We start from the raw sequence: 14433 nt of genomic DNA, 5'->3' as shown, positions 1-14433 counted from the left end.
GATACAATTTTCTGGAATTTTTCAAGCTGTTTAAAGGAACAGTCAACTTAGTGTATTTAAACTTCTGACCCACTAGAACTGTGATACAGTGAATTATAAGTGAAATAATCTGTCTGTAAACAATCGTCACCACACTGTCTGTGTGGGTGGTCCATTTCGGTTTGTCCATGATGTGTACGCCGAGGAACTTAAAACTTTCCACCTTCTCCACTACTGTCCCGTCGATGTGGATAAGAGGGTGCTCCCTCTGCTGTTTCCTGAAGTCCACAATCATCTCCTTAGTTTTGTTGACGTTGAGTGTGAGGTTATTTTCCTGACCCCACACTCCGAGGGCCCTCACCTCCTCCCTGTAGGCGTCTCGTCGTTGTTGGTAATCAAGCCTACCACTGTAGTGTCGTCTGCAAACTTGATGAATGAGTTGGAGGCGTGCACGGCCACACAGTCATGGGTGAACAGGGAGTACAGGAGAGGGCTGAGAACGCACCCTTGTGGGGCCCCAGTGTTGAGGATCAGCGGGGTGGAGATGTTGTTACATACCCTCACCACCTGGGGGCGTCGCATCAGAAAGTCCAGGATCCGCTTCTGGTCATAATGTTGGTAAGCTGAAGTTGCTCTTATATCCAATTGAGAAATTGAAAGTCCAGGACCCAGTTGCACACAATGACGAGTTTGGAGGGTACTATGGTGTTAAATGCTGAGCTGTAGTCGATGAAAAGCATTCTTACATATATTCCTCTTGTTCAGATGGGTTGTATGTAAAGTGTATGTAAATTCCAGTACACATACATATTGCAAAGTCGTGGCAAAATGGCTTAAGGACAACAAAGTCAAGGTATTGGAGTGGCCATCACAAAGCCCTGACCTCAATTTGTGGGCAGAACTCCTTGCTCGCTTGTGCGACTAACTGACTCAGTTATACCAGCTCTGTCAGGAGGAATGGGCCAAAATTGTTGGAAGCTTGTGGATGGCTACCTGAAACATTTAACCCAAGTTAAACAATTTAAAGGCAATACCAAATACTAATTGAGTGTATGTAAAACTTCTGACCCACTGGGAATGTGATGAAAGTAATAAAAGCTTAAATAAATCATTCGCTCTACTATTATTCTGACAATTCATATTCTTAAAATAAAGTGGTGATCCTAACTGACTTAAAACAGGGAATTTTTACAAGGATTAAATGTCCGGAATTGTGAAAAACGGTGTTTAAATGTATTCGCGCGCACGCACACACACACACACACACACACACACACTACGCTACAGCATACAATGACATTCTAGACGATTCTGTGCTTTCAACTTTGTGGCAACAGTTTGCGGAAGGCCCTTTCCTGTTTCAGCATGACAATGCCCCCGTGTACAAAGTGAGGTCCATACAGAAATGGTTTGTCAAGGTCGGTGTGGAATAACTTGACTGGCCAGCACAAAGCTCTGACCTCAACCCCATTGAACACCTTTGGGATGAATTGGAAAGCCGACTGAGAGCTAGGCCTAATCGCCCAACATCAGTGCTCGACCTGAGTAATGATCGTGGCTGAATGGAATCAAGTCCCTGCAGCAATGTTCCAGCATCTAGTGTAAAGCCTTCCCAGAAGAGTGGAGGCTGTTCTAGCGGGGACCAGCTATAATAATGCTCATAATTTTGGAATGAGATGTTCGATGAGCAGGTGTCCACATACTTTTGGTCATGTAGTATACTTTCAATACATTCCCATTGGCAGTATAGATCTACAGCGAATAGAAAGCAATATAGATCTGTAGTGAATAGAATGTCACTCACGCTCTGCGGTCGTGGTCGATCCTGTTGATCTTGCCTCCTATGAAGACGCGGATCTTGCAGTCCTTCCACTTCTTCTTGTTGGTGAGCAGGTAGGGGATGAGCAGGGTAAGGCCTGTCACATTACAGAGACACAGTCAGTCACTACTCTGTCTTTGGTGCAATGCGGCAACACCAGTCTCTTCTTACTGATGTGCAGAGTTATGGTCGCGCTCTAAGGTCTCTTTAAATGTTTCCAAAGTGTCTACATGGCTGTTGTACCTACTCCATTCATGTTGGTGCAATGTTAGTCTCTTGTCCAATGTATATTTTTCTAATTTCTCAGTGGCATGTTACTCTCGTTGCATATGTTACTCACTGGTGATATTCACGACCAGTAACCAGTAATATTCTCAACCAAAGAGATATTCTAGTTCCGAGTGCAGCATGCTTTAGACTGCTCAGACCTCTTCCTGAATTGACTGTCCTCAATACAGTGTTTGTCAAACTCCCAACTACAACCAAGTTGCTCTGTAACAGCAACCAATAGGCACAAAGTAACCAGAAACCACCCCCTTGGTGGTCTTGGAGGGCCAAACTCACCACCATCGTCAAAGAGCCACCACACGTCCACGGTGCCCTTGCCCTGTTTCCTCTTGAACAGCTGACTGGCGTCCAGCAGCCTCTGGTCGGCCACGTTCAACCTCTGGGGGCTCTTGTCTGTGTGGCAAAAAAGTGCTATGTCAGACACTAAGATCAAGACAGGACAGGAAGCTGCATCCTCAAAGAGGGAGATGACTTAGCTAGGAATTCCTCTGTGTGACTCAGACTGGGCCCACATTCATAAAGTGTCTAGGATCCGTTTGGTCTTTCAGATCATAATGAATAAGACTATACGGACAAGGAGGACCTGATCCTAGACAAGCACTATGGTCATTAGCAAGACAGCCTAAACAGATCTGGCACCAGGCTGTGTGGGTGTGTGATAGAAATCAAAGGAAGTGGGGATCTTATGTGGCTTTTATCTAACAGTCACGGTAAAATGGAAACGATCTCTGAAGTGTGCTCAGTGTAATGTAAAGTGTGGGCTCAGTGTAATGTAAACGGTGTGCTCAGTGTAATGTAAAGTGTGGGCTCAGTGTAATGTAAAGTGGAGGCTCAGAGTAATGTAAAGTGTGGGCTCAGTGTAATGTAAAGTGGGGGCTCAGAGTAATGTAAAGTGTGGGCTCAGTGTAATGTAAACGGTGTGCTCAGTGTAATGTAAAGTGGGGGCAAAGAGTAATGTAAAGTGGGGGCTCAGTATAATGCAAAGTGGAGGCTCAGTGTAATGTAAACTGTGGGCTCAGTGTAATGTAAAGTGTGGGCTCCGTGTAATGTAAACTGTGGGCTCCGTGTAATGTAAACTGTGGGCTCAGTGTAATGTGAACTGTGGGCTCAGTGTAATGTAAACTGTGGGCTCATTGTAATGTAAACTGTGGGCTCAGTGTAATGTAAAGTGTGGGCTCAGTGTAATGTAAACTGTGGGCTCAGTGTAATGTAAACTGTGGGCTCAGTGTCATGTAAAGTGTGGGCTCAGAGTAATGTAAAGTGTGGGCTCAGTGTAATGTGAAGTGTGGGCTCAGTGTAATGTGAAGTGTGGGCTCAGTGTAATGTAAACTGTGTGCTCAGTGTAATGTAAAGTGTGGGCGCAGTGTAATGTAAAGTGTGGGCTCAGTGTAATGTAAAGTGTGGGCTCAGTGTAATGTAAAGTGTGGGCTCAGTGTAATGTAAAGTGTGGGCTCAGTGTAATGTAAAGTGTGGGCTCAGTGTAATGTAAAGTGTGGGCTCAGTGTAATGTAAAGTGTGGGCTCAGTGTAATGTAAAGTGGGCTCAGTGTAATGTAAAGTGGGGGCTCAGTGTAATGTAAAGTGGGGGCTCAGTGTTATGTAAAGTGGGGGCTCAGTGTAATGTAAAGTGGGGGCTCAGAGTAATGTAAAGTGTGGGCTCAGTGTAATGTAAAGTGTGGGCTCAGTGTAATGTAAATGGTGTGCTCAGTGTAATGTAAAGTGTGGGCTCAGTGTAATGTAAAGTGTGGGCTCAGTGTAATGTAAAGTGTGGGCTCAGTGTAATGTAAACTGTGGGCTCAGTGTAATGTAAACTGTGGGCTCAGTGTAATGTAAAGTGTGGGCTCAGTGTAATGTAAAGTGGGGGCTCAGTGTAATGTAAAGTGTGGGCTCAGTGTAATGTAAAGTGTTGGCTCAGTGTAATGTAAAGTGTGGGCTCTGTGTAATGTAAAGTGTGGGCTTAGAGTAATGTAAAGTGGGGGCTCAGAGTAATGTAAAGTGGGGGCGCAGAGTAATGTAAAGTGGGGGCTCAGTGTAATGTGAAGTGGGCTCAGTGTAATGTGAAGTGGGCTCAGTGTAATGTAAATGGTGGGCTCAGTTTAATGTAAACTGTGGGCTCAGTGTAATGTAAACTGTGGGCTCAGTGTAATGTAAACTGTGGGCTCAGTGTAATGTAAACTGTGGGCTCTGTGTAATGTACTGTGGGCTCGGTGTAATGTGAAGTGGGGTCAGTGTAATGTAAACTGTGGGCTCAGTGTAATGTAAACTGTGGGCTCAGTGTAATGTACTGTGTGCAGTCAGTGAGTGTCTTTATTGTAACATTCCCTTCTCTACTGTCTGAGTGTATGTCTGTGACTTGGCTAATGTGACAGAATGGATATCAAACAGATGTACCTGAAAAGCACGACAATTACAACAGGAGAGTGAGACACAGGCAGAGAGGGAGAGAAAGGATGAGAGGAAGAGAGAAAAACAGACAAACCCAAAGAGCAGCCTGCTAGAAAGGAACAGATCGAGACAGTGACAAAGTACTGAAGACTGTCATCTCTGCAGAGAGAAGAAACAGGCACTTAGGACTGAGGAAGTTCAGGAAAGAAAAAATTGAAAGAAAATACAACATCAGAGCGCACACACACACACACACACAGCTAAGAACAAAGAGGAAGAGCCTCTCACACTGCCACAGAGCAGATGTACACACACACAGCTAAGAACAAAGAGGAAGACACCCTCTCACACTGCCACAGAGCAGATGTATACACACACAGCTAAGAACAAAGAGGAAGACCCTCTCACAGTGCCACAGAGCAGATGTACACACACAGAGCTAAGAACAAAGAGGAAGACCCTCTCACAGTGCCACAGAGCAGATGTACACACACAGAGCTAAAAAACAAAGAGGAAGACCCTCTCACACTGCCACAGAGCAGATGTCTACACACACACAGCTAAGAACAAAGAGGAAGACCCTCTCACACTGCCACAGAGAAGATGTACACACACACACAGCTAAGAACAAAGAGGAAGACACCCTCTCACACTGCCACAGAGCAGATGTACACACACACAGCTAAGAACAAAGAGGAAGAGCCTCTCACACTGCCACAGAGCAGATGTATACACACACAGCTAAGAACAAAGAGGAAGACACCCTCTCACACTGCCACAGAGCAGATGTATACACACAGCTAAGAACAAAGAGGAAGACACCCTCTCACACTGCCACAGAGCAGATGTATACACACACAGCTAAGAACAAAGAGGAAGACACCCTCTCACACTGCCACAGAGCAGATGTATACACACACAGCTAAGAACAAAGAGGAAGACACCCTCTCACACTGCCACAGAGCAGATGTATACACACACAGCTAAGAACAAAGAGGAAGACCCTCTCACAGTGCCACAGAGCAGATGTATACACACACACACAGCTAAAAAACAAAGAGGAAGACCCTCTCACACTGCCACAGAGCAGATGTACACACACACAGCTAATAACAAAGAGGAAGACACCCTCTCACACTGCCACAGAGCAGATGTATACACACACAGCTAAGAACAAAGAGGATGACCCTCTCACAGTGCCACAGAGCAGATGTATACACACACACACAGCTAAAAAACAAAGAGGAAGACCCTCTCACACTGCCACAGAGCAGATGTCTACACACACACAGCTAAGAACAAAGAGGAAGACCCTCTCACACTGCCACAGAGCAGATGTACACACACACACAGCTAAGAACAAAGAGGAAGACCCTCTCACACTGCCACAGAGCAGATGTCTACACACACACAGCTAAGAACAAAGAGGAAGACACCCTCTCACACTGCCACAGAGCAGATGTACACACACAGAGCTAAGAACAAAGAGGAAGACCCTCTCACAGTGCCACAGAGAAGATGTATACACACACACACAGCTAAAAAACAAAGAGGAAGACCCTCTCACACTGCCACAGAGCAGATGTACACACACACAGCTAAGAACAAAGAGGAAGACACCCTCTCACACTGCCACAGAGCAGATGTATACACACACAGCTAAGAACAAAGAGGAAGACCCTCTCACAGTGCCACAGAGCAGATGTATACACACACACACAGCTAAAAAACAAAGAGGAAGACCCTCTCACACTGCCACAGAGCAGATGTATACACACACACAGCTAAAAAACAAAGAGGAAGACCCTCTCACACTGCCACAGAGCAGATGTACACACACACAGCTAAGAACAAAGAAGAAGACACCCTCTCACACTGCCACAGAGCAGATGTATACACACAGAGCTAAGAACAAAGAGGAAGACCCTCTCACAGTGCCACAGAGCAGATGTACACACACAGAGCTAAGAACAAAGAGGATGACCCTCTCACAGTGCCACAGAGCAGATGTACACACACAGAGCTAAGAACAAAGAGGAAGACCCTCTCACAGTGCCACAGAGCAGATGTGTACACACACACACAGCTAAAAAACAAAGAGGAAGACCCTCTCACACTGCCACAGAGCAGATGTCTACACACACACAGCTAAGAACAAAGAGGAAGACCCTCTCACACTGCCACAGAGCAGATGTACACACACACACAGCTAAGAAACAAAGAGGATGACCCTCTCACAGTGCCACAGAGCATATGTACACACACACACACAGCTAAGAACAAAGAGGAAGACCCTCTCACACTGCCACAGAGAAGATGTACACACACACGCATGTGCAACGGCGCTTCAGAGACTGCGCTAGAGCTACAGGTAGACGGATTGAGTTAGGAGCACAAAGAGGACAGGAGGATGTGCATGAGGGTGAGAGCAATAGAAGAGAAAAAGAAAACCAAACTCAACCAGGTTCAACGGCTTTTCGAATGCTCATGACAGAGTGAGAACAAGAAACATGTTGTATTTAAATACGGTTACGTAACAGACAAAGAATGAGTACGTGTGCAAGTGAGTGAAAGTAATAGAAGGAGAGAAAAGGAAAAGTAAGGCAACTCAAAAAGGTGGACTGCCTGCCTTTTTTCAATAGGGGCTTCGTTGCAGCTTTGCATTCGTCATCGTCATCTGGATCATGTAAAAAAAAAAAAAAAAAGAGCGAGAGAGAATAGAGGGGTTAACGATTTTTCTGCTGTCGCCATGATGGAAAACATGTGTCAATAGCACCGCTACAATGAGGGGTCTGTTCTGGGGGTGGGGTGTCAGGGGGCCGCTGTGTCATTTATCCCTGCGCCAAACGAGATGGAATAGGCTCCAATGGAAAAGGCATCAGCGGTAACACACAAGCACACACACTTGGGGTCCCTCAGGAAATAAATGTTGAATCCAGGCAATGGTTAGAAATTGTGTAATCGGAAAACTCCACCACTGCCTTAGCAGGCACCTTAGTGGATGAAGGCACCTTAGTGGATGAACACTTTGTACATTTTTTGGGACACGCCAAGTTAGCGAAACCAGTGTTTATAGCCAGGACACACTCTTTAGTCTTCACAGAGACAAAAATGATTGGCTGCAACTTCAACCATTTGAGAAACACTGCTTCACGACAACTTGACAGTTTAACCCATAAGAGTCTAAACCGAGTCAAAGCCGGGGGATTGGGGGGGTTGTTCTACTAAGCAATATGCAATTGTTTGAAGGGAGGGGATACCAAAGATTATTTAGCTGTTTGATTTAGAATTTTAAGACCCCTTGAAGTTGAAACATTTTTTTTGATAGAAAATGTATTTTGTCCTTACTGCTATTAGCCCAAACAAACACATGAAATAACAGAATCACTCACTACATGGACAGTCCCCCAAAAATCCAAATAAGTTTGTTCTCTAGTGTCTGCTCTATATCTGAGAGATGTAAGAAAGATCAATCTTTTTTTGGTTGCTGTTGTTGACATGTTTTTAACACATTTTTTGGCACTAAACAGTCTCCATATATACTTCCATTAATTTTTTTGACTGGTACCAGGGGACCTTCAGACGAGTCTTGTGAGGCCAGTGGGCGTCTTAGAGTAAAACAACCGACGTGCATGTTCGTGAGAGTCTCACCATTCCACAGAGGGATCATACTAGTGTGTAGCCCAGCCTAGCCAGCCTGTCACCGCAGATGCGTAAATGCAGCATAGGGGGATGCGGTGGATTGAATGGCATCCAATGAAAAAAAACATCTCTAGTTTTAAACTGACAGATTTTTATGAGGATATTTTATTATGCTAATTAGAATTCTGCGGGGACGCAGACATCAAACTTAGAGGGTTAAAACATACAAAGCCTTGGCCTAAATCCCTCACTACTAAAGTATTTTGGAGAGGTTTTGTGGTCGAGGTTCGCAAGTGTGAGAAGATGGAGAATAATGTTGTGGAAAATGACTAAATAAATAAATAATCTGGACAAGTTCTGAGAAAATAATAAAAGGTTCCGGCATTAAGCATTGCTTACTGCTAAGCCGATTACAGAAATTACCATCTGCATTTGACTGTTTTTGTCACTTGGCCCACTATGTTCACTATGTAGTGAACACCAGGGTTTCCTTTAGGGAAAACGTGGTGCCGGACAACGTGACCAGGAATATTTTAATTTACCGACCGGACCCATCATTTTCATTTTAATTTACCGGCCATTTGAGAAATTGCATTTGGTGCATAACCTATTAGGGCGCCCATGATCAGAATCACAGAAATCACATTTAGATTATGTTAATGAATCTTAACAGAACACGCAACTCTGTAAACATTTGCCAAAATGCAATTAGTGGGAAAAGACCATTCTAAACAGGTCACCTGATAAAGGTTCCATGTGTGACAGACAAAAATCTCTGTTAGAAACTTCTCTGTTAGAAAAATCTGAAGATGCAACAACTAGGATGGGTTGCTAATATGACAAGGATTGTGCCTTTGGATTCTGGACAACGAAAGAAAGTTGATGCAAAAACCAATAGAACAGGAGAGAAATGGCATAGTGGTGGGTCCAATAGGGGAGTAAATGGACATACATTTGCCAAAATTATGTAATTACTCCTGTTTCTACAGAAACCGACTAATATTTTTTCAAAATACTTCACCAGAAAGCATGACTTAGCCACAGAGGATCATTAGCTCATTAGGGAATTCCTCAACTTGGGCAGCGTGTGTGGCAATAGGTCTTGCTGATTTATGGAGTTGCGGCAGTCAATGAAAAGCATCTCAAATGTGTGTGAAATACAGTGATGGAAAAGTACTCAATTGTCATACTTAAATAAAAGTAAGAACTTAATAGAAAATTACTCACGTAAAGTCACCCACTAAAGTACTACGTGAGTAAAAGTCAAACTATTTGGTTTTAAATATACTTTAGAATCAAAAGTAAAAGTGGAAATCGTTTAAAATTCCTTATATTAAGCAAACCAGACAGCACAATTAATTTTTTATTTTTAACTGATAGCCAGGGGCACACTCCAGCACTCAGACATCATTTACAAATGAAGCATTTGTGTTTAATGAGTCTGCCAGATCAGAGGCAGTATGGATGACCGTGGATTTTCGCTTGATAAGTGAGTGAATTGGACAATTGTCCTGTTCTGTTAAGCATTCAAAATGTAATGAGTACTTTTGGGTGTCAGAGAAAATGTATGGAGTAAAAAGTACATTCTTTTCTATAGGAATGTAGTGAAAGTTGTCAAAGTAAAAAGTAAATTACAGATACCCCAAAACACTTCTTAAGTAAAAATACTTTAAAGTACTACTTAAGTACTTTACACCACTGGTGAAGTAAAATGTAAAATGTTGAGACAAGAAGGGGAGGCGTGGCACAGCTGTCTCCCAGAATGCACAGCTGTCTCCCGCCAATTCATCGTTTCAATGTGAATGGTTTGCCCATTGATTTTTTAAAACCAACTCCCCGTTACATGTCACCAGTAGTGAATGTACAGTTAATTCCATACATTTCTGTTAATGCATGTCTTAATTACATTAATTTACAGTTATCATTATCTGAGTGGTAACATTGTTTGCAGAGTTCACAACATGATACACTTGTGAAAAACAAGTTTCTTTATTTCATAACCGTCATTTTTTAAATCTTATTTTGTTTGGAGGGCTCCATGTGAGCACGTGTCTGGTTTTTCTGTACTTATAAATGTTGATGATTGTGTGCACCTGAGCACGCATAGAAGTACCTGGTCTGCTGCACAGTAATATGTTTTTAAATTATCATGCGAATGATAATACTGTGCCTTAAGAAAGTATTCAGACCCCTTGACTCGTTCCACATATTGTTACGTTACAGCCTTATTCTAAAATGGATTTAAAATTTTAAAAACTCTACACACATTTGGATATAAGCGCAACGTCAACTCACCAACATTACGACCAGGAATACGACTTTCCTGAAACAGATCCTCTGTTTGGTCCACCACCCAGGACAATGGATCGGATCCCAGCCGGCGACCCAAAACAACGGCGCCGCAGAAGGGGCAGACGGAGCGGTCTTCTGGTCAGGCTCCGTAGACGGGCACATTGAGCACTGCTCCCGAGTATACTACTCGCCAATGCCCAGTCTCTTGACAACAAGGTAGACGAAATCTGAGCAAGGGTTGCCTTCCAGAGAGACATCAGAGATTGTAATGTTCTCTGTTTCACTGAAACATGGCTCACTTGGGATACGTCATCAGAGTCGGTACAGCCACCTGGTTTCTTCACGCATCACGCCAACAGAAACATGGCTTACTCGGGATACGCCATCAGAGTCGGTACAGCCACCTGGTTTCTTCACGCATCTCGCTGACAGAAACAAACATCTCTCTGGTAAGAAGAAGGGCGGGGTGTATGCCTTATGATTAACGAGACGTGGTGTGATCACAACAACATACAGGAACTCAAGTCCTAGAATTCCTTACAATCAAATGCCGACCGCATTATGTACCAAGAGAATTCTCTTCGATCATAATAACTGTCGTGTATATCCCCCCAAGCAGACACCTCGACGGCCCTGAACGTACTTCATTTGACTCTATGTAAACTGGAAACCCCATATTCTGAGGCTGCATTTATTGTAGCTGGGGATTTTAACCAGGCTAATCTGAAAACAAGGCTCCCTAAATTTTATTAGCATACCGAATGCGCGACCCGGGCAGGCAAAACCCTGGATCATTGTTATTCTAACTTCCGAGACGCACATAAAGCCATCCCCCGCCCGACTTTCGGAAAATCTGACCACGACTCCATTTTGTTGCTCCCAGCCTATAGACAGAAACTAAAACAGGAAGCGCCCGTGCTCAGATCTGTTCAACGCTGGTCCAACCAATCGGATTCCACGCTTCAAGATTGCTTCAATCACGTGGACTGTGATATGTTCCGCATAGCGTCGGACAACAACATTGATGAATACGCTGATTCGGTGAATGAATTTATTAGCAAGTGCATCGGTGATGTTGTAACCACAGTGTCTATTAACTTATTTGGGTTAGGGGTCAGCATTTTCACTTTTGGATGAATATCGTGCCCAGAGTGAACTGCCTCCTACTCAGTCCCAGAGGCTAATATATGCATATTATTATTAGTATTGGATAGAAAACACTCTGAAGTTTCTAAAACTGTTTGAATGGTGGGAAATCTGAGGTTTGTAGTTTTTGAACTCACCCCATTGAATACACAGTGGGATATTGGTTATGTTGCACTTCCTAAGGCTTCCACTAGATGTCAACCATCTTTAGAACGTTGTTTCAGGCTTCTACTGTGATGTGGATGGGAGCTCCTGGAGCTCCTGGAGTCAGTGGTCTGCCTACAGCCTCGTTCTCAGTCACACGCTTTCACTTGAGAGGCAGCTGTCATTCCATTGCTTTTCTACAGACAATGGAATTCTCCGGTTGGAACATTATTGAACTTTTATGATAAAAACATCCTAAAGATTGACAAGTTTCTTCGACCTGTAATATAACTTTTTGAACGTTTTGTCCGAATGGACCAGATCGCGCATTTGGATTTGTTTACCAAACGCCCTAACAAAAGAAGCTATTGGACAGAATGGACATGAATGATGGACATTATCAAACAAAACAAGCATTTATAGTGGAACTGCGATTCCTGGGAGTGCATTCTGATGAAGATCATCAAAGGTAAGTGAATATTTATAATGCTATTTATGAATAATGTTGACTACCCAACATGGCGGATATTTCTCTGGCTGGTTTGGGCTCTGAGGCCAAAGTTTTTTTGAAATCTGACACAGCGGTTGCATTAAGGAGAAGTGTATCTATATTTCCATGTCTAAAAATTGAATTTTCATCGGCATTTATAATGAGTATTTCTGTGAATTCATGTGGCTCTCTGCAATATCACTGCATGTTTTGGAACTACTGAACATAACACGCCAATGTAAAATAAGATTTTTGGATATAAATATGAACTTTACCGAACAAAACATACATGTATTGTGTAACATGAAATCCTATGATTGTCATCTGATGAAGATCATCAAAGGTTAGTGATTAAATTTATCTCTATTTCTGCTTTTTGGCTGGAAACATGGCTGGGTTTTTCAGTGAGTTGGTGGTGACCTAACAATCGTTTGTGGGGCTTTCACTGTAAAGCATTTTTGAAATCAGACACTGTGGCTGGATTAACGAGAATGTTATCTTTCAAATGGTGTAAAATACTTGTATATGTTTGAGAAATTTGATTTATGAGATTTCTGTTGATTTGTATTCGGCGCCCTGCAATTTCATTGGCTGTTGGCGAGGGGTACCGCTAGCGGAACGGGGTTCCAGTCATAGACAGGTTAAAACATTCCCCAACCAGAAACCGTGGATTGATGGCAGCATTCGCGCAAAACTGAAAGCGCGAACCACTGCTTTTAATCAGAGCAAGGTGACCGGAAACATGACCGAATACAAACAGTGTAGCTATTCCCTTCGCAAGGCAATCAAACAAGCTAAGCGTCAGTATAGAGACAAAGTAGAGTCACAATTCAACAGCTCAGACACGAGACGTATGTGGCAGGGTCTACAGTCAATCACGGACTACAAAAGGAAAAACAGCCCCGTCGCGGACCACGATGTCTTGCTCCCAGACAAACTAAACAACTTCTTTGCTAACTTTGAGGACAATACAGTGCCACTGACACGGCCCGCTACCAAAACTTGTGGGCTCTCCTTCACTGCAGCCAACGTGAGTAAAACATTTAAACGTGTTAACCCTTGCAAGGCTGCCGGCCCAGACGACATCCCCAGCCACGTTCTCAGAGCACGCGCAGACCAGCTGGTGTGTTTAAGGACATATTCAATCAATCCTTATCCCAGTCTGCTGTTCCCACATGCTTCAAGAGGGCCACCATTGTTCCTGTTCCCAAGAAAACGAAGGTAACTGAGCTAAATGACTATCGCCCCGCAGCACTCACTTCCGTCATCAAGATGTGCTTTGAAAGACTAGTCAAGGACCACATCACCTCCACCCTACCTGACACCCTAGACCCACTCCAATTTGCTTACCGCCCCAATATGTCCACAGACGATGCAATCGCAATCACACTGCCCTAACCCATCTGGACAAGAGGAATATCTATGTGAGAATGCTGTTCATCGACAACAGCTCAGCATTTAACGCCATAGTACCCTCCAAATTCGTCATTAAGCTCGAGACCCTGGGTCTCGACCCCGCCCTGTGCAACTGGGTCCTGGACTTCCTGACGGGCCGCCCCCAGGTGGTGAGGGTAAGTAACAATCTACCCAATGTAATAAATGTACAGTGCCTTGCGAAAGTATTCGGCCCCCTTGAACTTTGCGACCTTTTGCCACATTTCAGGCTTCAAACATAAAGATATAAAACTGTAATTTTTTGTGAAGAATCAACAACAAGTGGGACACAATCATGAAGTGGAACGACATTTATTGGATATTTCAAACTTTTTGAACAAATAAAAAACTGAAAAATTGGGCGTGCAAAATTATTCAGCCCCCTTAAGTTAATACTTTGTAGCGCCACCTTTTGCTGCGATTACAGCTGTAAGTCGCTTGGGGTATGTCTCTATCAGTTTTGCAAATCGAGAGACTGACATTTTTTCCCATTCCTCCTTGCAAAACAGCTCGAGCTCAGTGAGGTTGGATGGAGAGCATTTGTGAACAGCAGTTTTCAGTTCTTTCCACAGATTCTCGATTGGATTCAGGTCTGGACTTTGACTTGGCCATTCTAACACCTGGATATGTTTATTTTTGAATCATTCCATTGTAGATTTTGCTTTATGTTTTGGATCATTGTCTTGTTGGAAGACAAATCTCCGTCCCAGTCTCAAGTATTTTGCAGACTCCATCAGGTTTTCTTCCAGAATGGTCCTGTATTTGGCTCCATCCATCTTCCCATCAATTTTAACCATCTTCCCTGTCCCTGCTGA

General features: G+C 43.6%; 1 protein-coding gene across 2 annotated transcripts in view; it reads right to left on the bottom strand.

Annotated features, from left to right (window-relative positions):
• The window catches only part of LOC110509541 (solute carrier family 12 member 2), a 139578-nt gene that overhangs the window by 20118 nt on the left and 105027 nt on the right, over positions 1-14433 (bottom strand). The window contains exons 21-23 of one of the 2 annotated variants that reach the window (XM_021590462.3): positions 7100-7147; positions 2363-2479; positions 1784-1895 (exon numbers count right to left, since the gene is read on the bottom strand). In XM_021590462.3, the coding sequence (XP_021446137.2) occupies positions 1784-1895; positions 2363-2479; positions 7100-7147 (277 nt within the window). The remainder of the gene's footprint in view (positions 1-1783; positions 1896-2362; positions 2480-7099; positions 7148-14433) is intronic. The other variant, XM_021590463.3, reaches the window with a different exon arrangement.

This window comes from Oncorhynchus mykiss, chromosome 29 (genome assembly GCF_057628025.1).
Source record: "Oncorhynchus mykiss isolate SJ-2025 chromosome 29, ASM5762802v1, whole genome shotgun sequence".
Classification (NCBI taxonomy): domain Eukaryota; kingdom Metazoa; phylum Chordata; class Actinopteri; order Salmoniformes; family Salmonidae; genus Oncorhynchus; species Oncorhynchus mykiss.
Note: the sequence above shows the minus strand (reverse complement) of the source record. Positions and strands in the feature narration are given on the sequence as shown.